Source organism: Saccopteryx leptura, chromosome 1 (genome assembly GCF_036850995.1).
Source record: "Saccopteryx leptura isolate mSacLep1 chromosome 1, mSacLep1_pri_phased_curated, whole genome shotgun sequence".
NCBI classification, from domain to species: domain Eukaryota; kingdom Metazoa; phylum Chordata; class Mammalia; order Chiroptera; family Emballonuridae; genus Saccopteryx; species Saccopteryx leptura.
The window spans coordinates 9712883-9735630 of NC_089503.1; the positions used below are offsets into that span (position 1 = coordinate 9712883).

The following is a 22748-nucleotide window of genomic DNA, read 5'->3' on the forward strand; positions in this document are numbered from 1 at the left end:
TCATCTCTTTCCCTTCCTGTCTATCCCTCTCTCTGTCTCTGTCACAAAAAAAAAAAAAAAAAGAAAAGAAAGAAAGAAAGAAAAAGAAAGACTCTGGACCTTTATTCTCTATTGAATTGAATTTGTTGTACATCAATTGAGTTCCTTTTTTTTTTTTTTGTAAACCCACTCATGTGTCCCAAAGGGAACTTATTTGCGAAAGGTCCACACAATGTCAGCCTGGCTCCATGGAGCAGGGCCCTCAGAGTGTGAGTCCTGGTTTTGAATTTTGGCTCAACCACGTCTCAGCCAATCTTAGATGCGCTGCTTAATCTCCCTGGGGCTCAGGAGACAGTCTCATAAAGGGGGGAGGAAAGGAGATAACATGTCAATCACCAGCGTGGAGCCCGGCTCGAAGGAGCGAGCTAAGAACAGTCCCTGTCTCCTGAATGATCAAATGGGTGGGGCAGGAGACACTGAGTCATTGACTCGTACACATAGCGAGAGAGACAGAGAACGCGTGGTGGGGACCAGAGAAAGGTTTTCTGTGCAGAGACTGTTCCTCTTCCCTCCTCTTTCTGAACTGCACCCGAACCTTCTGGAGTGAGAGTCTGTCTGTCTGGGATTCCCAGGGAAGTTCTTCAGCAACCTGGTCAACGGTCCCCTGGACTGGGAAACAGACCCCGGCCTGAAGTTCTGTGATAAAGATTGTTGAATGGATGGAGCAGACCCGTGAGCAATAGTGAGCACTTTGTCACTAACCTGTGACATTTTCCCGAGTTCTGTGATGCCTTGCCTTAGAGGCGGGGATGTTAGCCACATTAGTGGGACCAACAGATTGTTTCTCTCAATATCAGTTCAAGAGCCACCTTTTATTGAGCTCCGACTCAGTACCGGGCATTTTAAGCCATCTCGACTCATAAATTCTCACAACCACCCTGCTAGTTGACGTCATGTCCCACCCCTTTCCGTGTGAGCGTACTGAATTGGCCCAAACCGGTGAAATCTCCGCCCATACAGGTGTCAGGGTTTGAACCCAGGCTGGTCTCTCTCCTCCTGGGCTGGCGCTGTGAGTTCTGGGGACTGTGCACACAGGGCCCATGGCCGGGGAACCCTGAGGCATGTGCTGACCCTGGCACAGAAGAGCAGGTTGATTCTGGCGCCCCCCAGACTAGCGCCAGGCACCTGACAAGGACTTTGATAGTCGGCCATGTCTCATCCTCCATCCCATCAACGTCACCGGGTTCTCACAGAAATGAAGTGTGCGGGGGAGTGCTGGGAAGCAAAGCCACACAGACGATGCTGGTGTCCTGGCAGTGGTGTTGTGACAAGGGACGGCCCTGACGGTCCATGGGGCACAGAGCTGCCCTCTGATCTGGCCCCTTTTCTCCAGTACCATTTGATGAGAATGACAAACACTACATTCTCTAGGCCACTGTATTTTGAGTGTCTTTGTTAGGCTACAAAACCTGCCTCCTTGTCTAGGCCCTGAGGGAAAACAAAGGCAAATTCGGGCTCCCGGTGGAGGGCGGTGGAGAGCTGGGGGAGCCTTCCCGTCCCTGTGCCTTTCCTCTGCGGCGGGGCCCAGAGCTCCTGCAGACTCAGGCCTGACACGTGCTGACGGGGCCCTTTAAGGAGGGGAGGAAGGGGGCTGGGTCGTGGGGCCCCGGGTCTGGGCCGGCCTCCTCTCCCCCGGACCCGTCCTCAGTAGTGCACACTGTACAGCTGGATGGTGCCACTGATCCGAAGCTCTCGCAGCCGCTCCAGGGCCTGCTGGTCCAGGCTGGTGGCCCCCAGGCCCTGCCCATTGAGTGCCAGCTTCAGCCCTCCCTCCTGGCACAGGAGCAGCACCTGGGAAAGGAGGGTGTGAGCCCTGCAGGCTTCCTGATGGACCCTTCGCTGCCCACCCGGCGGCCCACCCAGCGAGTGCCTCCTCCCTTCACACTGGGCCCCCCCGGCACACATGCTACAACAGAACAGGACTAGGGTCCCGCTTGTCACCGGTCCTTCCACGAGGACCTTTGCCACCCTGGGCCTCAGTTCCACCATCTGCAACAGGGGCTGGGGTGGCTTCCCTTGGAGGAGACGGTCTCAACCCTGACCACACACCAGAGTCATTAGGGGGGCTTTTTGGTCAGGCTGCCGCCAGGGTTCACCCTGATTGCTTAAGCCTGGGTTTCCAAGATCCCGGCTGCCAGGGTAAAGGGTTGGGAGCCCCAGCATGGAGTTCCCCTCCGAGACACCGCCCCCTTCGGTGTCCCAGATGGGAATGCATGGCTCTGACCCACCTCGAAGAACCGCTGGGGGTAGAATAGGAAGGGAGCCAAGATCAGCTGCTTCCGTCCCCAGGGTGAGACCCAAGCCAGCGTCCTGTCTGCGAAGGAAGCCCTGAGTGTCACAGCAACACGAGCGGCCTCGTCCAGCAGGCTCAGCGTGAAACTGCGGGAAGGGGCCGGAGAAGGCGCTCAGCTTCCAGAGCCCCCAGGCCGTGGCTCCCTGAATCCTCTGGGCTGTGGCTGCTGGGCCCTGGGCGTGGCTCCCTGAATCCTCCGGGCTGTGGCTGCTGGGCCCTGGGGGTGGCTCCCTGAGTCGTCCGGGCTGTGGCTGCTGGGCCCTGGGGGTGGCTCCCTGAATCCTCCGGGCTGTGGCTGCTGGGCCCTGGGGGTGGCTCCCTGAGTCCTCCGGGCTGTGGCTGTGGGGCCCTGGGGGTGGCTCCCTGAATCCTCTGGGCTGTGGCTGCTGGGCCCTGGGGGTGGCTCCCTGAATCCTCTGGGCTGTGGCTGCTGGGCCCTGGGGGTGGCTCCCTGAGTCGTCCGGGCTGTGGCTGCTGGGCCCTGGGGGTGGCTCCCTGAATCCTCCGGGCTGTGGCTGCTGGGCCCTGGGGGTGGCTCCCTGAGTCCTCCGGGCTGTGGCTGCCGGGGCCCTGGGCGTGGCTCCCTGAATCCTCTGGGCCGTGGCTGCTGGGCCCTGTGGGTGGCTCCCTGAATCCTCCGGGCCGTGGCTGCTGGGCCCTGGGGGTGGCTCCCTGAATCCTCCGGGCTGTGGCTGCTGGGCCCTGTGGGTGGCTCCCTGAATCCTCCGGGCTGTGGCTGCTGGGCCCTGGGGTGGCTCCCTGAATCCTCCAGGCTGTGGCTGCTGGGCCCTGGGGGGGGGGGGGTGCAGGTGGGAGAGCGGCTGGAAGGTTGGGCAGGTCCCATCTCCATCTCCAGAAACTGGTTCTCGGCCCCCTGACCGCTCCGAGCAGAATTACCTGATTGAGCCTCACACCTGAGATTGAGACCCCTCGTTGCCACTCACTGACTGACTGCAGGACGTGGGGTCTCAGACAAATGACCTTGCCTGAGCCTCCGTGTCCCCTCCTCAAAATGGGGACAACAATGAGAGCATATGTTTACCGAGTACTACGTGCCAGGTGCTGCTTTCAGCGTTTTGTAGGCAGTGTCGGGGCAGAGCGAGGCTGCCTGGGTTCAACCCTGGATCTGCTCGTTTTTACTCTTGTGACCTTGGGCAAATCAATAGCTCTGTGCCTCAATTTCCTCATCTGTAATATGGGAATAACAACAGTACTGTATCTGCCTCTGGGGTGATGAGAATTAAATGAATTAACACATTTAACTCAAAGTGCTTAGAACAGCAGCTGGTGTAGAATAAGCACTCAAATCCTATCTATTGTTTAAAAACTAATCCTAGGAAATACGGTGTACCTCTGGGGCCACGGACAGGAACAAAGGAGATAATGTATGTGAAAGTTAGCAAATACCCAGCACGCAGTAGATATCTTCTAGATGCAATGGTTTGCTTTCCTGGGCTCTCATGGAGACCTGTGCCTGAGGTTTATCAGCCCACTTCACTGAGGGGAGGTTAAAGGGCTTGCTCCGTCCCTAGCAACAGTGGGGGCGGGGGGGGGGGGCTTCAGCCGGGATATCAACCAGGATCCAGGACTCGGGTTTGGGGGCTCTTCCTGCCGCCTGGCTCCTGCCTCTCAAACCGGACAACCAGATTCTGTTTCGTGTCTGGGGAGCTTTCCAGGCTCACTTTGTTCGAAACCACAGCCCCGAAGCTGTTGCTGAGCCTTCGGCAGGAAGTAGCTGATTGGAGAGCCGACCAGATTTAGGGGATTGGGCGAAGCCCGGGAAAGGTGGGCCTTTGAGAACCCTCTTCTGATCGATTTGTTCCAGGAGGACGCTCCATATGTTCCCAGCTTTGGAAGGGAACGGCAAGGTTTCAAAACCGGGCAGAAGCTTGGCAGGAAGGGACCCTGGAGAGCGGCCTGCATGGAGCCTCCAGCCCCACTGTGCCCGTAGCTGGCAGGCCCAGCCCCACCCTGCTCCCCCAGGCCCCTCCCCAGAACGGGCTTTGTCTTCCCATTGGCCTGAGAACCCCTGGAGACCTCAGCGCCTCCCCCGCTCAGCTGGCCAGCACAGCCCCTAGTGCCCAGGGAAGCTCTGTTCAAGTTCTCTGAGGCTGCAGTGGAACCCCCACATGCTCAGTGCTTGGGGGGGGGGGGTGTCAGAGAAGGACTAAGTTTTAGTGCCAATGAACCCCGTGCCCTCAAATTCTCGCCCTGCTCGTGTCCAATTTAAGCCACAGTTGCTTTCCGAAAACCACAGTGGCGGCAGCTGCGCATTTATTGCGGTCTCCGTGCTAAGTGCCAGGCACTGTGCTGAGTCTTGCTGTTGGTGGCCCACGGCCGCATTCGCCTGTAGAAATGTTCTGGCGGGCCCACACTCTTCTCAACTTTAAAGCCACACCCAGTTCAACAATTGAGAGAGTTGGTGTAAAAGATGGCTTTCAGAAAGCTTCTCTTTAAGAATAATCAGCTCTGTCATGAGTGGATCTGGGGCAATAGTCTTTCCATCTCACCAGCTTCCCATTCTGGGGTCTCATTATATATGTGACCTGCCAGGCCTCTGAGGGCCCATGAATTCGTGGGCCTTGTGAAAGAGCAGTTAAGTGTTCGTTGTGTCACGAATAACCATGTGGCTTTGAGCTAATATATGAACCTAGTCTCATGTCCCCCAAGTTTTGGGGGGAGTGAAGGAAGGTTTTCTTTGTTACTGGAAATCATTTTGTTTTCCCTGTCGGGTTGGGATTATGTTTTTCCTTTTTTTTTTTTTTTTCCTGTGGGGAAACTAAGGAATCCTGACTCCAAGAGGTAGAGTGACTTGCCCAACACCACACCGTTTATAAGAGGGAAAGTCAGGACTCCAACCCAGTCGTCCTGGCTTTGGAGGTCCGTGCTGTCCAGGGGTGCGCCTGCATCAGAACTCAGGAGCAGGCAGGGCAAGGGTTTGGTGAGGTCAGTGACTTCAAACATAAGCACAAAACAAAAGGAGCGGAGAACAGAGGGCACTCACCCTATTCCCCTGCTCCTCCACCGAGAGAAATCTGATATCACCCCATTTGTGGAGCACTGCTGCGTGCCTGGCACGATCTGAGCATTTACACCACCCCCGGAGTCAGCACTGTTAGTACTCCCTTCTATAGACAAAGAAACTGAGGCACAGGAAGGAAAGGTAAGGCCTTGCAGTTGCACAGATGCTAAGTGTCCTCAGCAGAAGTCAAATCCAGCAGGCAACGTGGCCCAGAAAAATGGAATCCAATACAATTCCAGAAAAAGGTAAAGGAGAGGGAGGGAGGAGAGGTGGGAGGGATGGAGAGACAGAGGGACGGAGGGAGGAAGGATAAGAAACAGAAAAAGAAAAGACCCTGTCTACTTGGCTTTGAGCTTGCAGGTTTGGGAAATGGAGCAGGAGCGCCCCCTAGGGGAGAAGTTAGGCAGCATCTGCTCGGTTATTTGTAAGGAATGAATTGGTGGTTCAGGGGTAGAATTCTCGCCTGCCACGCAGGAGACCCGGGTACTTGGTTATTGTGTCCTTCCAAGTCTCCACTTCCCAGCATCAGGCCTCCTCTATGGAGCCCCGAGCATGTTTTCTAAACTATGCACCGGTCACCGTTGGAGGTGGTATCCTCTCTCTGGGTCTCAGCCCACATGCCTTCAAAGGCCTTCCTGAGGCCCCAGGGAGGACCTGCAGTAAGAGGCTGTTGGCCTGAGCAGTTTTACAGGCGTGGAAGATACGCCCAGAATTGGGCTGCTGGAGCCACGAAGGCAGGCCGAGCCCTGTTCTCAACCCCAGCACATGTTTTACAAACTGCAGTCCTGACCAGCACACTTCTCTCTGTGCTTGTCTCTTCTGTAAAATGGGGGTTCAGTGGTGGCTTAGGAGACTGAACAGGCAATGTGTATAAAGCATGTGCCTGGCACAGAGATGCTTCTGCCCCTCTTCTGCATACTCACTCCTTTGGCTCCGCCCCTTATCTGCATACTCACTCCTTTGGCTCCTGCAGGACCAGCCCCCGCAGCACGATGACCTGTCCGGGCCAGAGACCCCGGGGAAGGGGGCGTGAGCAGGGCACGTCCTGAAGAAACATGGGAGATGGCTGAGAAGGTGACTCACAGAGGGGTTCAGAGAGGGCTACTGCCCCCAGGAGCAGCTCCGGGGGACCCTGGAGGCAGGTAAGTCTCTGCCTCTAGGCCGGCAGCTGGGGGTTAGGGGCAGTTGGCTCTGCGCATTTACTAAACACCTGCTGCAGGCCTGGCCTCCTGTAGTACTCCGCTGTCCCGGGCCTTTTTTCAGGCTGAGCTCGGTGCTGCTCTGTGCTGTGAGCACCATGCATGTCCCCTATGCTGCACCTCGGAATGTCATGGCTCTTTCATTGGTCTGCCTCCCCACCAGCCTGTAAGCAACTGGAGCCCTGGGGACTGGCTTGTCCCTCTACCCTAGAGCCTGGCCCTGAGCCTGGCACAGAAGAGAATCGAATAACTGTGTGCAGAGTAAGTGAGGAAAAGGTCGCAAGGAGCTGGAGTTTCAGCCCGAAGCTGCCGGCCCATCCACAGCCTGCACCTGCTGAGGCCACTTCCCACCAGGTGGGGGAGCTCTCCCACCCCTGATGGGACAGGTGAAAGAGGAGGTCACTCACCAGCTTGGGGCTCTTCAGCAGGAAAGGCTGTCAAGGAAAGAGAGAAGGGGTGCGGGGGTCATGAGGTGTTTGCTCAATTAATGGGAATCTCTTGACAGCGTTATTAAAAATTGGGAATCTTCGGGGTCTGACTCTCTCAGAGGTGAATGATTAGAGCCCTAGTGGGATCCTCCTGAATCCAGCGGGACATCAATGGGGAAGAACTGGGTGGAGGGACAGTAGTTCCCTCACTGTGTGGCCTCGTCTCCCCTCTGCCCTGCAGGCCACGCCAGCTACCGCGGGGGTTGCTCTGGGACCTGGAAGCTCCCATCTAAAGGGATCTTCTGATATGAATACAGGGGTCCCTTGTCTATCGCGGGGGTTAGGTCCCAGAAACCTCGTGATACGCGAAAATCCGCAAAGTAGCGACCTTTATTTTATTATTTATATATATTTTAAGACTTGGTAAACCCTCCCCACACTCTTCGAAACCTTATCCACGCTATTATTAAACTTTCTCACACTCTTATAAACACTTCCTATGCTCTTAAACACTTTCTACACTCTTAAACCTACATAATTTTAACAACATATTAAATTCTACGCTATGCATTTTGTTTCGATTTACAGTCATCCCTCGTCATATTGTGGTTCACTTTTCACAGTCTCCCTGTATCGCAGATTTTTAAATTGTCATATCTAATTTTGTATCACGGATTTTTCACTATATCATGGGATTTTGCAGTATATAGGTATTTTTATATATTTATTATTTTAATTATTTTTGTGGTTAAAATAAGCATTTTGTAGCCTAAAAAATTGAAAGCAATATGAAAAATATATTAAAAATATTAATTAAAATATATTAAAAGAATATTACTGTACTGGACCCTGCCCCTGAGGGCAGTCATTCCAACCCCCAACCCCTTTTTCATCGTCCCAAGTTGGCCCTGGAGAGGCAAGGCTAGCTCTCCAGGGACCAAGCCAGAGACGGCCATATCCATGACAACCGTGCATTGGGCCTGTGCAAAGGGGAGCGGCAGCCCAGCCTGCGACAGCCAAGTCTCACAGGGGGAGAGAGAACCAGGGTCTTGGCTCACGTGCCTGAGACAAGAGCCCACCTTGTTCCTAAGAGACTCACATGTCCAACTGGATACTCGCTGCTGCCCTCTGAAAATGGCTGTTTGGAAAGGAAAAAAAGCAACAACAGGATTCAGGAGTGCTGCCAGTCCCAAGGGCCATTGATTTGGCCCTGGCCTGCCCTGCCTGTGCCCGGATGTTGGCAGAGGCCGCTTTGGCCTTGAGAGCTCTTCCTTCTCCCCACAGGCCTCATCAGTGGTGGTTCTCAAAGCTGGCATTGTGGACATGCTGGTCCCTAGGTCCCCATCAGACGTGCTGAATCAGAATCTCTGGTGGCAGGGCCCAGAAGTCTGCATTTTTTTTTTTTTGTATTTTTCTGAAGTTGGAAACAGGAAGGCAGTCAGACAGACTCCCGCGTGCGCCCGACCAGGATCCACCCGGCATGCCCACCAGGGGGCGATGCTCTGCCCATCTGGGGCGTTGCTCTGTTGCAACCAGGGCCTTTCTAGCACCTGAGGCAGAGGCCATGGAGCCATCCCCAGCGCCCGGGCCAACTCCACTCCAATGGAGCCTCGGCTGCGGGAGGGGAAGAGAGAGACAGAGAGGAAGGAGAGGAGGAGGGGTGGAGAAGCAGATGGGCGCTTATCCTGTGTGCCCTGGCCGGGAATCGAACCTGGGACTCCCGCACACCAGGCCGACGCTCTACCACTGAGCCAACCAGCCAGGGCTGAAGTCTGCATTTTTAATAAGTTTCTCAGCTGCAATCATTGGACATTTTAGCTCCAAGTCTCCAAGTGAGTTGCCTCCTGGCCATTGCTCCTCCATGTTGACCAGACGCCACACCCAGTACAGACTTCTGTCCAAAGCTCTTGGGCCCTCTGTAGTCACCTTCTCTTCGCCTCAGCACACTCATACCCGACATGTTGATGGAAATCCTCCACCTTGGGCATAACTCATGTGACAGGGCTTGCCTGGGGCGGGAGGGGGTCCTAGGCCTGTCTAGGTGTCAGAGGAAGTCAGAGGCTACTGCCACCCAGGCCTTGGCCACGAGGGAACTTACATTGACATTCAGGAATCCAACAGCCCTCACCAAGATGTCACCAAATATGCCCAGGGTGTCCACACGAGACAGTGGAAGCCGGTAGCGGTAGTGGAGGAAGTGCTGTCCGTTCACACTCACCTGGGGACACAGGGGGCTGCCTCAGCACCACTGATGGTCATCAAGCTCATGCCTGGCGTCCGCAAGTGTTCATACCTGGAGTTTTCATTTACCTTCATCCTTACTCTGTGAAGCAGGTGCATTTTGCAGACGAGGTCCCTGAGGTTTGGGGAGCCTCCGTGATCTTCCCAGGGTTGCAGAGCTAACAGGTGGCACGGCTGGCCTCGGAATCGAGGCACCTTCCCACGCCCCTCTCTGACCCTGACACGCACCGCCCCACGCGCCCCTCATCCTGCCTCTCCTCTCCGCGGACCTGCCAGCGGCAGCGCAGCCCTCCCGGGGAGAGGCAGCCCAGGCTCCAGCGGCTGTGTGGACCCCTCCCCCGCGGCCTCTCCCTGCACTGCCGGCTCCCAGTCTGAAGATCCCCGCATCTTTCTAATAAGAGTGCACGTCAGCGTGAAAGCCCTGAGGTCAGTTCTCGCTCCCTGTCCCCTGCTCCCTCCGCTGTGGGATGGGGAGAATGAGTACCTTCCTCATGGGTTTCGGGAGGAGTCCGTGGGTTGCTAAGGGGCACCTTGCAGGTGTGCTAGACACGCTGTGACATGGGCGGTGCCACCCTCCCCAGGGCCGGGCACCACAGAGCTGTCTTGCTGCCGCATGCATCAGGCCCCTCGGGCCCGGCAGCTTGGAACTGGGCTTGGCAGCCCCGCGGTCCTCGCGGTACTTGACCCCTCCCCCCGCTCCCTTTAACACAGTGCCGCGGGGCTCAGCACAAGGAGGGAGGGGCAAAGGACACAAGTTCTAGAGCCCGGATTCCCTCCCGCTCACCTTCATCTCCTCATTTCCAAAGAGGAAGAGGATGAGGAAGCGGGCTCCTCTCTGCAGGGCCAGGCGGGGCCACCGGGCCTCGGCCTGCCAGCGCCCGTTGCACAGGGTGTTGCAGATGACATGGGGCTTGGTGGTGTGGAAGCGAGGGTTGAAGTGGATGGCGATGTCCGGCCGGGGATGCAGGCTGCAGCCGCACTGGAAGTCCACCTGGAACCTGGTGGGAGGCGAGGCTTTCAGAGGGCCCTTCTGGTCAGAGACCCCCAGAGACCCCGAAGGCAAAGACCCTCGGGCTGAGCTCCAGCGCCCCGTGGAGCACCCCCTCACCTGCGTGCCTCCAGCGGGACCACTCCCTGCAGCATGACCATCTTGCCTGCGCGCAAGCCACCAAAAATTGTTGTGACATAAGGGACCACCTGAACGGGGAGAAACGCACCCTTACAGGGTAGAGGAAAGGCCAAAGGCCCCCTATGTGGGAGGGCTGGGGGGGGGGGAGAAGACAAGAAAACTCAACTCTCCTGCCCTAACAGAAGATGTCCTATGGGGAAAAGTTAGTTTTGTCTGAAATGTCTTCTACCCACTCCCTTTCCTGGACCTTCACATGTCAAAGCCATATTCCCCCCCGGGAAGCCCAATTCAGCGCCACTGCCCTTGCAGCACCAGCCCAGCCCCTCTCCCTGGTTCCGAGGACACAGCAGTGTCACCAGTGAGGATCGGTGCCCACTGGATGCCACCCTGGCCTCCAGAAGCCTGCTATCGAGGCTTCCAGAGGACTGCTCACGGGCCAGAGCCTGGAACTGGGAGGCAGAGGGTGGACTGGGTGAGCTGAGAGTGGACGCTGATGTGGATCCCTGGGAGACACCTCACGATGGCCCGGCCTAGCTCCCCATCACCTTTCAAGGCTCCTGACATAGGCTCGGACCCCTTCTCAAGCGCCATACCGTTTGGTGCCGGAATTATCCCTTCCCTGGCCGTGCTCCAGATACTTTGCTGTGTGGCTGGCTTGGCTCTTGGCCGGCTGGATTACAGGGAGACGTGTATCTGGCTGTCTACACTGGGAGGCACAACCCCGCAAAGCTGAAGCCCTGTCTCTCCCTTCTATAGGCTCAGTGCCCGGCCTGGCACAGTGTGGGCCCTGAGCAGGTGTTTGCAGAGCGAGTGTGAACATGCATCAGGTAAACATTGGGCAGTGTCACAAGACCAGCCTGCACGTGGCAGCCTTCAGAAGCCAAATCACCTAGAAAGAGCAAGACCCAACAGCCACTGCCCTCCAGGTGGGAGCCTGCAGCCTGAAAAGCACGGAAGGGTTGGAACCTGGGCTCCGGCTTCACCCCCTTCCTCAGGCACCTGGGGAGGTGCAGGACACTGAGGGGAGGTACAGGACACTGAGGGGAGGCGCAGGACACTGAGGGGAGGTGCAGGAAACTGAGGGGAGGTGCAGGACACTGAGATGGCCAGAGCACCCACCGCTCCGCGGGCTCAGCACTTCGGTCCCTCCGCTCCCCAGGCTCCGGGCTGGGCCTGTAATGAACTGAGCCGATGCAGCTCTCGGGAGAGAGGAGAGCCAAGTACAGAGAAAGCGGTAGTCAGTGCTCGTGGGAGGGGGCAGTCCCCCGGAAGTTTAGCCTTCGGTAAAGCGTGGCCAGGCCTCAGAAAATCTGATGGGCTCTGAACAGCAGGAGGAAACGGGAAAGACCCCTCCCCTCTCTCTGAGATGGAAGCTCCCACCTGACTCCCTTCCAGGCTGGAGATGAGGCTGCCCTTCCTAGGTGCTCCTTGTCCCCCCAACAATATTAAGCACTTCCCCCAGATCTTCCTAGTCACCCCCCTGTCACCCTTTGTGCAGTAGGGGCACAGCACTGTTCCTCGAGGCTCTGCTACTTTAAAAATGCAAGGGTGCCCTGAGCCTAACAGTCATTCACACCCAAGTGGTAATTAGCTAATCAGTCACTTTGCTAAACTCGGGAGGACCTTTGCAGCACCCCTGGGGCAGCTACTGGGGACCTTTGCAGCACCCCTGGGGCAGCTACTGGGGACCTTTGCAGCACCCCTGGGGCAGCTACTGGGGAAGCGGGGGGGGGGGGCCCAGAACTGAGGGCCTTTCCATCCCAGCACCCGGCGTCTGGCCCCACCTGGAAGGAAGACGCCCTGAGTCCTGGGAGGCTCCAAACCTGAGCGGCTGCTCACCGGGTGGAAGACTGGCGGCTGCAGGATGAAGGTGTCAGGGAGCGGGTCCAGTTTCTCTCCAGGTGACATGGGGGGGGGGTGGGACGCCTCCAACTCGAGCTGCTGCTACTGCTTCCAGGGGCCCTGCCACCACTGGGCTGACTCGCCTCTCCCAGCCAGGACTCTAAGTGCCTGGGGCAGCTTTTCCAGCTGTTAGTCCTAATGCCGCTTGCAGCTGCTCTGGTGCCACATCCCCAGCTCTAGCCCCGCCGGCTGGGCTGGGGTTGTTAGCAGAAATCTGTGTCCACGGGTAGGAAACTTGCACTAACTAACTGATTAACTAACTAGCCAGCCCGTCCGGGTCTGAAGCACAGGGCTGGCTGTTGTGGGGGGGGGGGGGGGCAGAGGCTGGCTCCTTGGGGCCAGGGAAGGTTTGTGGTTTCCAGGGCTGCCCTCTGAGCCCTTCTTGATCAGAGGCAGGGGTGCTGGCTCCGCCCCCAGCTTCCTGGGCACCTTGGACTGGCTTCCCATTTTCTCCGCCCCTCCTGTGCCCTCCCCACAAAAGGTTTTCACCTCCCTCACTTCCTTGCCCCTTTCCCCACTCTTACCAAGTTGGTAAATTGTATAGTTCCCTGGGGGCTCATTCCAGCCTCAGCTGGAAATGCCAGAGCCCAGCCGATGTCACAGGAAAGTGGAGTGGGGGGAGGTGAGAAAAGGGCAGGAAGAGAGAAGAGCCCCCACCCCAGAGGCTCAGAAGAGGCAGTGTGGTACAGTGGGTGGCATACAGCTGCACCCAAGGAGACCCGGGTTCTTGCTGAGCCTCTGCTCTAACGTGCTGTGTGCCCTGGGACATGTCACTTCCCCTCTGGGACTCCCTCTAGAGGACCAGGCAGTGTGTTTCCGAGGGAGGAGGTCCGTACCTGGGGGTGGACCCAGCTATCTGCATTTATCAAGCTCTCCCATGATCCTTTAGATAGAGATGGGCCAGCTTTGCTTTACATTTCAGCGGGGCTTTCCCTTTAAAAAGCAGCTCAACTTTATCCGAGTTGGGAGGTCCCCGGCTCTGACAAGTGTCAGACTTGGCAGCAGGGAATTCATGGGGCAGGACCGGGCTGGGCAAAGGCTCAAGTGCAGGGGTGCGGGGGGGGGGGGGGGGGGGGAGCAAGTGGCTGCTTTGTGGTTGAGCACATGGGCGTTGGGGGGAGGGGCAGGGCCTCTTAGCGGCTATTGTTAGTAATGCAAATGTTGGGACCCCAACCCCAGACCTACTGAAGGGGGATCTCTGGGTGCAGGCGGGTAGGTGATCTGATGCAGGTTCATGTTCGAGACGCACTGACTTAGGTCCTAACTGGCAGGGCTGGGGTTCGGAGTCAAAGGGTCGGTGGGGCTTAGCTGCTGAAGGTGCTCTGTGTGGGGAAATTCGATCAGAAGTGTGTTCAGGTAGAAAACTCTCTATGCAGAGATGGGGGTTGGGGGAGGAGAAACCAAAGGTGGAGGAACCAGCTAAGCAAGGGACCCGGAGACTCACCCTGGGAGTCAGATCTGGGACCTGTTCCCAGCCTCCCCGCCAATCCTGTGGCCTGAGGCAAATGAACCTCCTCCCTCCTTCCCATCCCAGCCTCATTTCCTGTCTGTGAATTTTTTTTAAGAGGAGGATGCGTTTGTTTACTCAGGCTGTTAAGAGATTGGGTGGCTTAAGCAACAGAAATTTAATTCCTCACAATTCTGGAGGCTGAAAGCTCAGGATCAAGGTGCCAGCAGGTACTTTTTTTCCTGAGGCTTCTCTCCTTTTATTGTACAATAGATGTTTGTCCCTTGGTCTGCGTGTTTGTGTCTAACCTTCTTCTTATACGAAGAGCAGTCCTACTGGACTAGGGCCCACCCCTATCACCTCATTAGCCATTTAAAGTTCTTATCTCCAAATACAGGTCCATTCTCGTTACCGGGGATTGGGACTTCAGCATAGGATTCTGAGGGGGTTCAATTCAGCTCGTCACACACTTAGGGAACAAGTAAGGCAATGCCAGATGCTTTGCACTTATTTTTTTCCCTAAAGAGATGAAACCATGTGGACAGAAACATTGTAAAACGGAACCAGAGCAAGCATCATCCATAACCTCAGTAGGCTAACACGACACTTTTCATTACTTTGATTTTATTCCTTTTTTTTTCTACCCTTCTAGTTTCTTCCAGTTGGTCTAGTAATTAAATCAACATGAGACAAGTTAACAAGAGAAAAGACCCAAATTTCATTACATGTGTACATATGGGAACCGCACATACATGACCCTCTCGTGGAAAAATGGGGTATATATGGCGTTCTGAGCTAAGGACGAGTTAAAGTACCCTGGGGCTTCAGAGGGGACAAAGGTCATTGCAGGACAACAGAAAGAACAGAGGGCCAGTAATGAGAAGTTTGCCCTCATCTCTAAGTAGGTCACAGAAAGGTATTTCTGGTGATAGCTCTTATTATGAGCAAGGTCCCAAACTAAAATTTTTTAAGAGAGAGGTAACAGTTTCTCACGAGTCTGTAGGGTCTTGGTTGCCTTCAGCTCAGAGCAACCCACATGCCAAGGTGGCAGAGTCGAGGGAGACCTGTCCTGAACCCCTCGCTGCTGAACTTCTTTTCTTGCCCGTGTCTCAAGGGCTATTGTGGAATCTCAGCTCAGAACCCATCTACCGTGAGTTTCTTCCAGCCACTGCTCTGGACTACTTCCGTTGACTCTCTCCCTTGCAGGGACGTCGACTTTGTCATATCTCAGACTGTGCCTTTCACTTTCCAGTCACTCTTGGTTACTGAAACTCAGCCTGGTTCAGGACTGGTCATCAACGTCTTTTGACATCATAAAAAGAAAGAAAAGCAAACATATTTACTGTCTGATGGAGGAACCCATCATCACTAATGAAATCCTCTTTTAAAAAAAAGTCAGGTGGTGCAGTGGATAAAGCATCAGACAGAAACGTGGAGGACCCAAGTTTGATGCCCCAAGGTTGCTGGCTTGAGCATGGGCTCATCTGGCTTGAGCGGGGGCTCACTAGCTTTAGTACAGGGTCGCTGGCTTGAGCGTGGGATCATAGACATGACCCCGTGGTCACTGGCTTGAGCCCAAGGTCACTGGCTTGAAGCCCAAGGTTGCTGGCTTGAGCCTAAGGTTGCTGGCTTGACCAAGGGGTCACTCATTCTGCTGTAGCCCTGCCCCTGTCAAGGCGCATATGAGAAAGCAATCAATGAAAAACTAAGGAGACTAAGGAGCTGCAATGAAGAATTGATGCTTCTCATCTCTCTCTCTCTTCCTGCCTGTCTGTCCCTCTCTGTCTCTGTCTCTGTCACACACACAAAAAAAGTCATCAACTCTGAATTTGATTGAGTTTGCAGACCCACCTACCAGTTAGTTCATAGGAATACAGGGCACACAACAGCTAAATGCGGACTGTGGGAGACTTTACAGGAGGCAATCCTTCTCCATGAAGGACCAGGTAGTAAACATGTTATAAAGTCTCAGATGCCACAATAATTAGTCAATTCTGCCCTTGTGGGAAAATTGCCCAAGGCAATATGTAAATGAAGGGCATGGTTGTGTCCAAATAAAACTATATGGACACTGAAAGTTAAATTTCATGTACTTTTCACATCACACAAATATTCTTCTATTTTTTTTAAAACCATTTACCAATATTTAAAACCAGTCTTAGCTCTCAGGCCACACGGAAGCAGATGGTGTGGGCTAGTTTGTGGGCTATAGTTTGCTGCCCCCTGCTTTAACTGAAAGAAATTAAGAGACACATCAACTGATTGTAACTTATGGACTTTATTTAGATTTTGTTTCAAACAGACAGTTAAAAATTGTATAAGCAATGGGAGAGATGTGAACATTGATTGGTTATTTGATGACATGGAACTACTAAAATGTTTAAAATTCTTTTATGTATTGGAATTTTGAGAGAGAGGAAGGGAGAGAGAGAGAGAAACATCAATTTATTGTTCCACTTATTCATGCTGTCATTGCTTGATTCTTGTATGTGCCCTGACCAGCACTCCTATAAAATTTCTTGCAGGTATTCTCCAGGACACAATTTAGGTTGTTTTCAATATAGTGGTACCTTGAGATACAAATTTAATTCGTTCTGTAACCAAGCTCGTAAGTCAGTCAACTCGTATATCAAACTGCCGATACTGGACCCGTGCGCCAACGCACCAATGAGCGGCAGCTTCCTGAATCACCACTCGTATCTCGGAATTTCTCTCGGATCTCGAACAAAAATACAGACCGAGTCGCAGCTCGTATCTTAAAAATTCGTATGTTGATCTGTTTGTATCTCAAGGTACCGCTGTAGTTTCTGATTTAAAACTAGAAAGAAAAAAAGAAGCAACTGGCTTTTTTACAAGATCAATACATGGTGGTATATCCACGTAATGAAATCTTTCCCAGCAGGGGAAGTGAATTTCAGACCTAGGCAGCAAGGTGTGTGTATTATTGAAACAACTCTGAAAGAAGCAACTTGAAGAAGATAACATATAGCATGATACCATTTTTATAAAACTTCAAATAAGCAAAATGAAACAATGTATTAGGTATGCAAAGAAGTGGTTTAAAAAAAACTTTTAAAAAGCAAGGGCATGATAGACAGAAAACTCAGGAGGTGACCTCTGGGCGGGAGGGGGGAGATAGAACAAGGTACCAACACAGGTAGGAGGCGCATCAGTATTGAGTGCGATCCGGTTCTCATATGGGATGGTCCATTCATGATGGAATTTTTTTATTATTATTAAGTCAGAGGCGGGGAGGCAGGGAGGCAGAGAGACAGACTCTCACATGAGCCCTGACTGGGATCCACCCAGCAAGCCCCCTGCAGGGGAATGCTCTGCTCATTTGGAACCGCTGCTTCGTTGCTTGGCAACCAAACTATTTCAGCGCCTGAGTCCAGGCCATGGAGCCATCCTCAGTGCCAGAGGCTGCAGAAAAGAGGTGGGAGGAAGAGTAGAGAAGCAGATGGGCACTTCTCCCGTGTGCCTTGACTGGGAATCGAACCTGGGACATCCATACGCCTGGCCTATATCCTCTACCGCTGAGCCAACCAGGCCTTTATTATCATGTTTCATGACTACATACACTTATCTAATCTTTAGTATGTATTACATGGTATATATAATGTAAATTAAAAAATAAAATAAAATATATGTAATACTCTGAATCCTTCCAGATTTTCACTTCTGAGCGAGTCTCCCCAGGCCGTCCTAATCTGGCCTTAGCTGCTCTCTCCATATGTCGCTCTTCTGTCTGCTCCATGACATTCAGCTTCTCCAGCCACATCAGACGCCACCTCCGAACCTTGACGCAAACGGATTTGCGCTACTCTGCCCCCCTCAGATAGCCTCCTATCCGTCTCTCCCTGCCTTTCCTCCCAGAGCCCCATCTGCGCCCGCTCTGCTCCGGGACCCGCCGTTGGCCCGGCCCGCGCCCCCCGCGCCCCGCGCGGCCCCGCCGTTTGTGCGCGCACGCGCCCCCACCGCAGCTCTGCGCCGCGCTGCCCCAGCGCACTGGCCTCCGTGGTTCCGGGACCCGGGACCGCGCCCACTGGGAACTGGCCTGGCGCATCGCCCCTTGCGAGACCCAGGGACCCGCCGGGCCGCAGCAGCGGGATGGGCCTGAGCCCCGCGGCTGGGAGGAAGGGCCAGCTTCGTCCCTGGAGGTTCCCCGGGTCCCGACCCAAACCAGCCTCGAGAACGGCAGGTATGGGACCCGATGACAGTCAACCCGCTCCGAGACATTTAGCTGTGCCCTAGTCGGGGAGCTGCAGGAATAAAACCCCTCCCCACCGAGCCACCGGCCTGGGCCTGAGTCCCTCCAGGTCTTCCCGGTCGTCCAGGGAAGTCACCAAGTTTGTCTTCAAGGCTCCTTAGACGTTTGTTGGCTGTGCGAAACGCCTCTTAACCGGAACGAGTGAATATTTCTAAATGATCGTTTATTACTTTAACCAGCATCCGGTGAATCGGCAGCTATCAACCCTCCCACTGTATTCGAGGTGGAAGGGGGACAGAGGTGGCAGCTCCCCAGCAGGGAGGGTGAAGAATGGTTGTAGCCCCGCAGAAGTCTGTCCTCCAGGTTTAGTCCCAAGGTTTCTGTGATCTGGAATAGAAACACCTCTGACATCTTCATCTTCTCCCAGACTCTGTCCCCTGGAATTCCATAGTCTCTCTTTCCCAGAGGACCTGAGACCTTTCCTGGATCCAGTCCTACAATCCGCTTTATTCATCCAAAATTGACGGAAGGCCAGCAACCAGCTTGCCAAACTAGGCTAGAGCTTCAAGCCCACCTTCTCCATCAAGGGGATTACTTGAACCCTTCTTTCAATGGTTTCATACCCCTCTCCCCCATGAAAAGTAAATATAGTTTAAATAGCTTTTTTTCTCCTTAAAATAGATGAATCCATGGAATCTCAAGTGTTGATCCAGCTCTGGCCCAGACAGCCAAGACAGAGTCCATTAGAACAGGGCAGAAGCCTCCAGCAGGGGTAAGGTGTTTTGCATGGAAGGACTGAGTCTTTGGGTGGTAGAGCCCTTTGAAGAATGGGTTTTGCTGGCAATTATGTACAACAAATTCTGGTGTGGTTTCTATGCAAACCAGCAGAAGGCAGGTGTGGTCCTAGCAACAGACTGTGCCAGACCTGGGACTTGCTGGCAGGAGGTGGGATTTTTAGCCACAGGGCATTTTCCAGAACCCTTTGAAGGGCCCTTACAGTATTACCCACTGATAACTAATGAATGATGCAACCAATTTTCTCAATTCACTTTCACTAAAAGTATGATTTGTGGCCCTGGCGGTTGGCTCAGTAGTAGAGCTTCAACTGGAAGTCTCAGGTTTGATTCCCATTCAGAGCACACAGAAGAGGCAATCATCTGATTCTCCACTTCCCATCCCTCTTCCTCTCCTGCAGCCATGGCTTGATTGATTCAAGCACGTCAGCCCTGGGCACCAAGATGGCTCCATGGAGCCTCCACCTCAGGTGCTAAAAATAGCTCCATTCTGAGCATGGCCCAAGATGGAGGGTTGTCCAGTGGATCCAGGTTGGGGTACATGTGGTAGTCTGCCTCTGTATCTCTCCTACTCTCATTTAAATAATTAATTAATTAATTTAAAAAATATGTTTTGTTTCTTTTTAGTATTCTGAGGGGCGGAAAGTTTCCAGAAGAACTATATTGAATATGACAGCCTCCCTCACCCCCCGCAGTTAAAGCTAGGAAAAATAAAGAAAATGCCCTTTTTGGATTGGTAATGTGCCAGATATGTATTGCAATACATATGCTTTCTCACTTAACCCTTTTGACAACTCTGTGAGACAGCTATTGCCATCTCTATTTTATACATAATCAAACTGGTTTCAAACAGATTAATTTACTATCTCAAGGTTGGACAAGTACCAGAGCCGGGTTTCAAACCCAGGTCTTTTGGGCTCCAATCTATTTCACTGTACTATCCAAAAAGGCCTATTCTTGCTCTCAGTTTCAGTCCTCTTCTACAATATTTTGTCTCGAGGGACAAAGTATACCGGTGTCTGTCACACTACTTATAGGCACAGCGTTATGACCCAACAAGATTTCTCAGAAATATGGGGCTAATTTGGAAGCAGCAGCTCGGGATTTCAAGGGGCCTGTCTCTGCCATTAGGACCCTGAGTGACAGGGAAGGAGCAGTATGTCTTGTTACCTTTCTTTGAGAGAGAGAGAGAGAGAAAGGGGGTGTAAGGAGGGGAAAAGAAAGAAAGAGAAGGATCAACTTACTGTTTTAGTTGTGCCATTGATTGCTTCTCAAACGTGCCCTGACCAGGGCTCCAGCGGTGCCCTCGGGACTGAGCCAGCAGTCCCAGGGTCAGGCCAGCAGCCCCAGAGCTCCAGGACGACGCTCTATCCACTGCGCCACCAGCCACGGCCCTACTACCATTGTTTTAGAAGCTATGTGCAAGTGTTACTCTGGTAAAGTTTTGAAAATGATTATTAGCAAAAAAAAAAAAATTCTGAAAGCTACTCATTGCTATCATTAGCATTTTAAAACAACTGTCAGCAAACAGTTCTTTTGTATGATAGTTAATGGTGTCAGAGAAGCAACTTCAGGGGAAATGTTTCCTAGAATCTCAAAACTGAAAGCTATTTTAAAATCGCAAACCTGAAGTAATACAAAATTTCCAATAATCGTGAAGTAGTGTTAGCTGTTAACTATACGATCCCAAAATTCCTTTAGGGAGAACCCCGCAGTTAACTTGGAGACCACAGCCAACCAGAAGAGAGCAGAGTCGAAGTCTGAGGGCGCAGACAGATCGGCAAAGCAAGCAGCTGAGGTGGGTGTCACAGAGTTCTCATACAGTCCTCGTCACTTCTTCTCTATGCACTGTCTTTTATCCAGACTGCGTGGCAGGTTGAACTGCATACTGATTTGGAATGTTGGCTATGCTGTTTAATTTTTTTAAAGAGCTTTATTGAGCTATTTCTTGAGCTTTATTGAGGTATACCTGACATTCCTATACTTGGCATACAATAACCTGCACATAGTTAGAGACTACACAGTTGATCGTGTTTTTGACATATGTACATACCTGTGAAGTCATCACCACAACCCAAACTTTCTGTCCCCCATTGTGAGTTCCTCCCTCCGCCCAGCCTGCCCCCTCTCCAGGCAACAGCTGATCTGCTTTCTGTCACTACAGATTAGTTTGCATTTTTAAGAATTTATATCAATGGAATCATTAGAATGGACCCTTTTTTTATCTGTCTTCTTTCACATAACTTTTTTTTATTATTCAATGAGAGGAGGAGAGGCAGAGACAGGCTGCCATGTGTGCTCTGACTGGGATCCACCCAGCAAGCCCACTAGGGGGCAATGCTCTGCCCATCTGGGATGTTGCTCCGTTGCTCAGCAACCAAGATCTTCCTAACATCTGAGGTGGAGGCCATAGAGCCATCCTCAGCGCCTGGGGCCAACTCGCTCCAATCAAGCCATGGCTGAAGGGGAAGAGAGAGATAGAGAAGCTAGAGGTGGGGGGGGGGGAGGAGAAGCAGATGGGTACTTCTTCTGTGTGCCCTGACAGGGAATTGAACCCAGGACATCCACACACTGGTCCAATGCTCTACCACTGAACCAACCAACCAGGACCCTGAATTTCACATAATTTTACATAATTATTTTGAATTATATCCCCTAGTCACATGTTATCAATAGTTCATTCCTTTTTATTACTGAGCAGTATTCCAGTGTATGGACATTTATTTATTCATTCACTGGGTTGTTTCCTGTGTTTGATTATCTTCTTTGGGGACGTATCCAAATCCTTTGCCCGTGTTTCCTCTGGGTTTGTATGTTTGAGAGTTCTTCAGAAATTCTGTATATAATACTTCATCAGACGAATGCTTTGTAGTGTTTTCTCTTAGTCTGTGGTTTGTGTTCTCATTCTCTTTAATATCTTTTTGGAAGAACAAAAGGGTTTAATGCTGATGAAGTCCAACTCATAAGTTTTTCTTTTATGAATTGTGCCTTTACTGTTGTATCTAAGAAATTGTGGCCTAACTCAAGTACAAAACTTCAATTTTGAAAATTTGAAATTTAAGATTTTAGTTTCTGATTGTTGCTAATAATTGAAAATACAATTGATTTCTGTAGATTTATCTTTTATCCATCAACCTTGCTAGACTGACTTCGTAACTTTTGGGGGGGGGGGAGATTCTATCAGACTTTTTGCATAGATGATTATGCCATCTGCAAATAATGATAGTTTTGCCTTTTCCTTTTCAATCTGAATGCCTTTATTTACTTTTGTCAAATTGCACTAGCTGGACTCTTCAGTGCAATGCTTACTGAAGTGGCAAGGGCAGACATCTTTATCTATTTTCTTAGCTAGAGGGAAAACATTCCGTCTTTACCATTCAATATGACATAGGTTCTAGACTTTTAGTAGATACCTTTTATCAGATTAAGAAACTATAACCACTTTTTTTTTACTAGTTTGTTGAAAGATTTTTTTTTAATCTGGAATAAACATTGAATTTAACAAATGTTTTTGTTTATCTATTGAAAAATTCACAATTTTATTTTGCTTTTTGGTTGAATTAAATTGATTGGTGTTCAGATGTTATACCAACCCTAAAGTCCTAAGGAAAAAAACACATGTGACCATAATGTATTATCTTTTTTATATATTGTTTGATTTGACTTACAAAATTTTGCTTAGTATTTTTACATTTATGTTTATAAAGGATATTGGTCTGTAATTTTATTTTCTCGTAATTGTCTGATGGAGTTTCTCCTTAAAGGGTATTCTCACAGGATGCTACAATTTCAAGACTGTTTCAAGACCATTTTGTTCAAATGATATTCTAAGGACTGATTAAATTAACAGAGAACAGAACAAACTGTTAACAGTTATGAATATTCATGAAACCTCCATATTGTACAATAGAACAAGGTTGATACTATAAATGTTTTCAGTGTAACACTTTATGAGGTCAGCTTCTTTAGCACGTTTTCTGGTGCAGAAAGTTACTGCTGCCTCTGTAGCCATAGGAGGAGAGTTACTGCTGCCTCTGTAGCCAT

General features: G+C 52.0%; 2 protein-coding genes across 5 annotated transcripts in view; one reads left to right on the top strand and one right to left on the bottom strand.

The window, feature by feature from the left end:
* LGALS12 (galectin 12) lies at positions 1 to 12629 on the bottom strand. 3 transcript variants are annotated; one of them, XM_066360128.1, is made up of 9 exons: positions 12191 to 12629; positions 10331 to 10376; positions 10007 to 10220; positions 9080 to 9199; positions 8081 to 8119; positions 6961 to 6987; positions 6311 to 6399; positions 2268 to 2418; positions 1 to 1830 (listed from the first exon to the last, which is right to left on the bottom strand). In XM_066360128.1, the coding sequence occupies exons 2-9, from the start codon at positions 10369 to 10371 to the stop codon at positions 1684 to 1686; spliced, it is 828 nt and encodes a 275-aa protein (XP_066216225.1). In that variant the 5' UTR covers positions 10372 to 10376; positions 12191 to 12629; the 3' UTR covers positions 1 to 1683. The 3 variants fall into 3 exon arrangements, with proteins under 3 accessions (XP_066216225.1, XP_066216219.1, XP_066216220.1); XM_066360122.1 differs by having other exon boundaries at positions 10331 to 10419; XM_066360123.1 differs by lacking the exon at positions 12191 to 12629 and adding an exon at positions 12136 to 12189 and having other exon boundaries at positions 10331 to 10419.
* The window catches only part of PLAAT5 (phospholipase A and acyltransferase 5), a 19462-nt gene continuing 8851 nt past the window's right edge, over positions 12138 to 22748 (top strand). The window contains exons 1-3 of one of the 2 annotated variants that reach the window (XM_066360136.1): positions 12138 to 12252; positions 18592 to 18682; positions 20406 to 20502. In XM_066360136.1, coding sequence (XP_066216233.1) covers positions 12216 to 12252; positions 18592 to 18682; positions 20406 to 20502 — 225 coding nt within the window. In that variant the 5' untranslated portion in view covers positions 12138 to 12215. Of the gene's footprint in view, positions 12253 to 18591; positions 18683 to 19372; positions 19441 to 20405; positions 20503 to 22748 lie in introns of those variants that run through there. The other variant, XM_066360140.1, reaches the window with a different exon arrangement.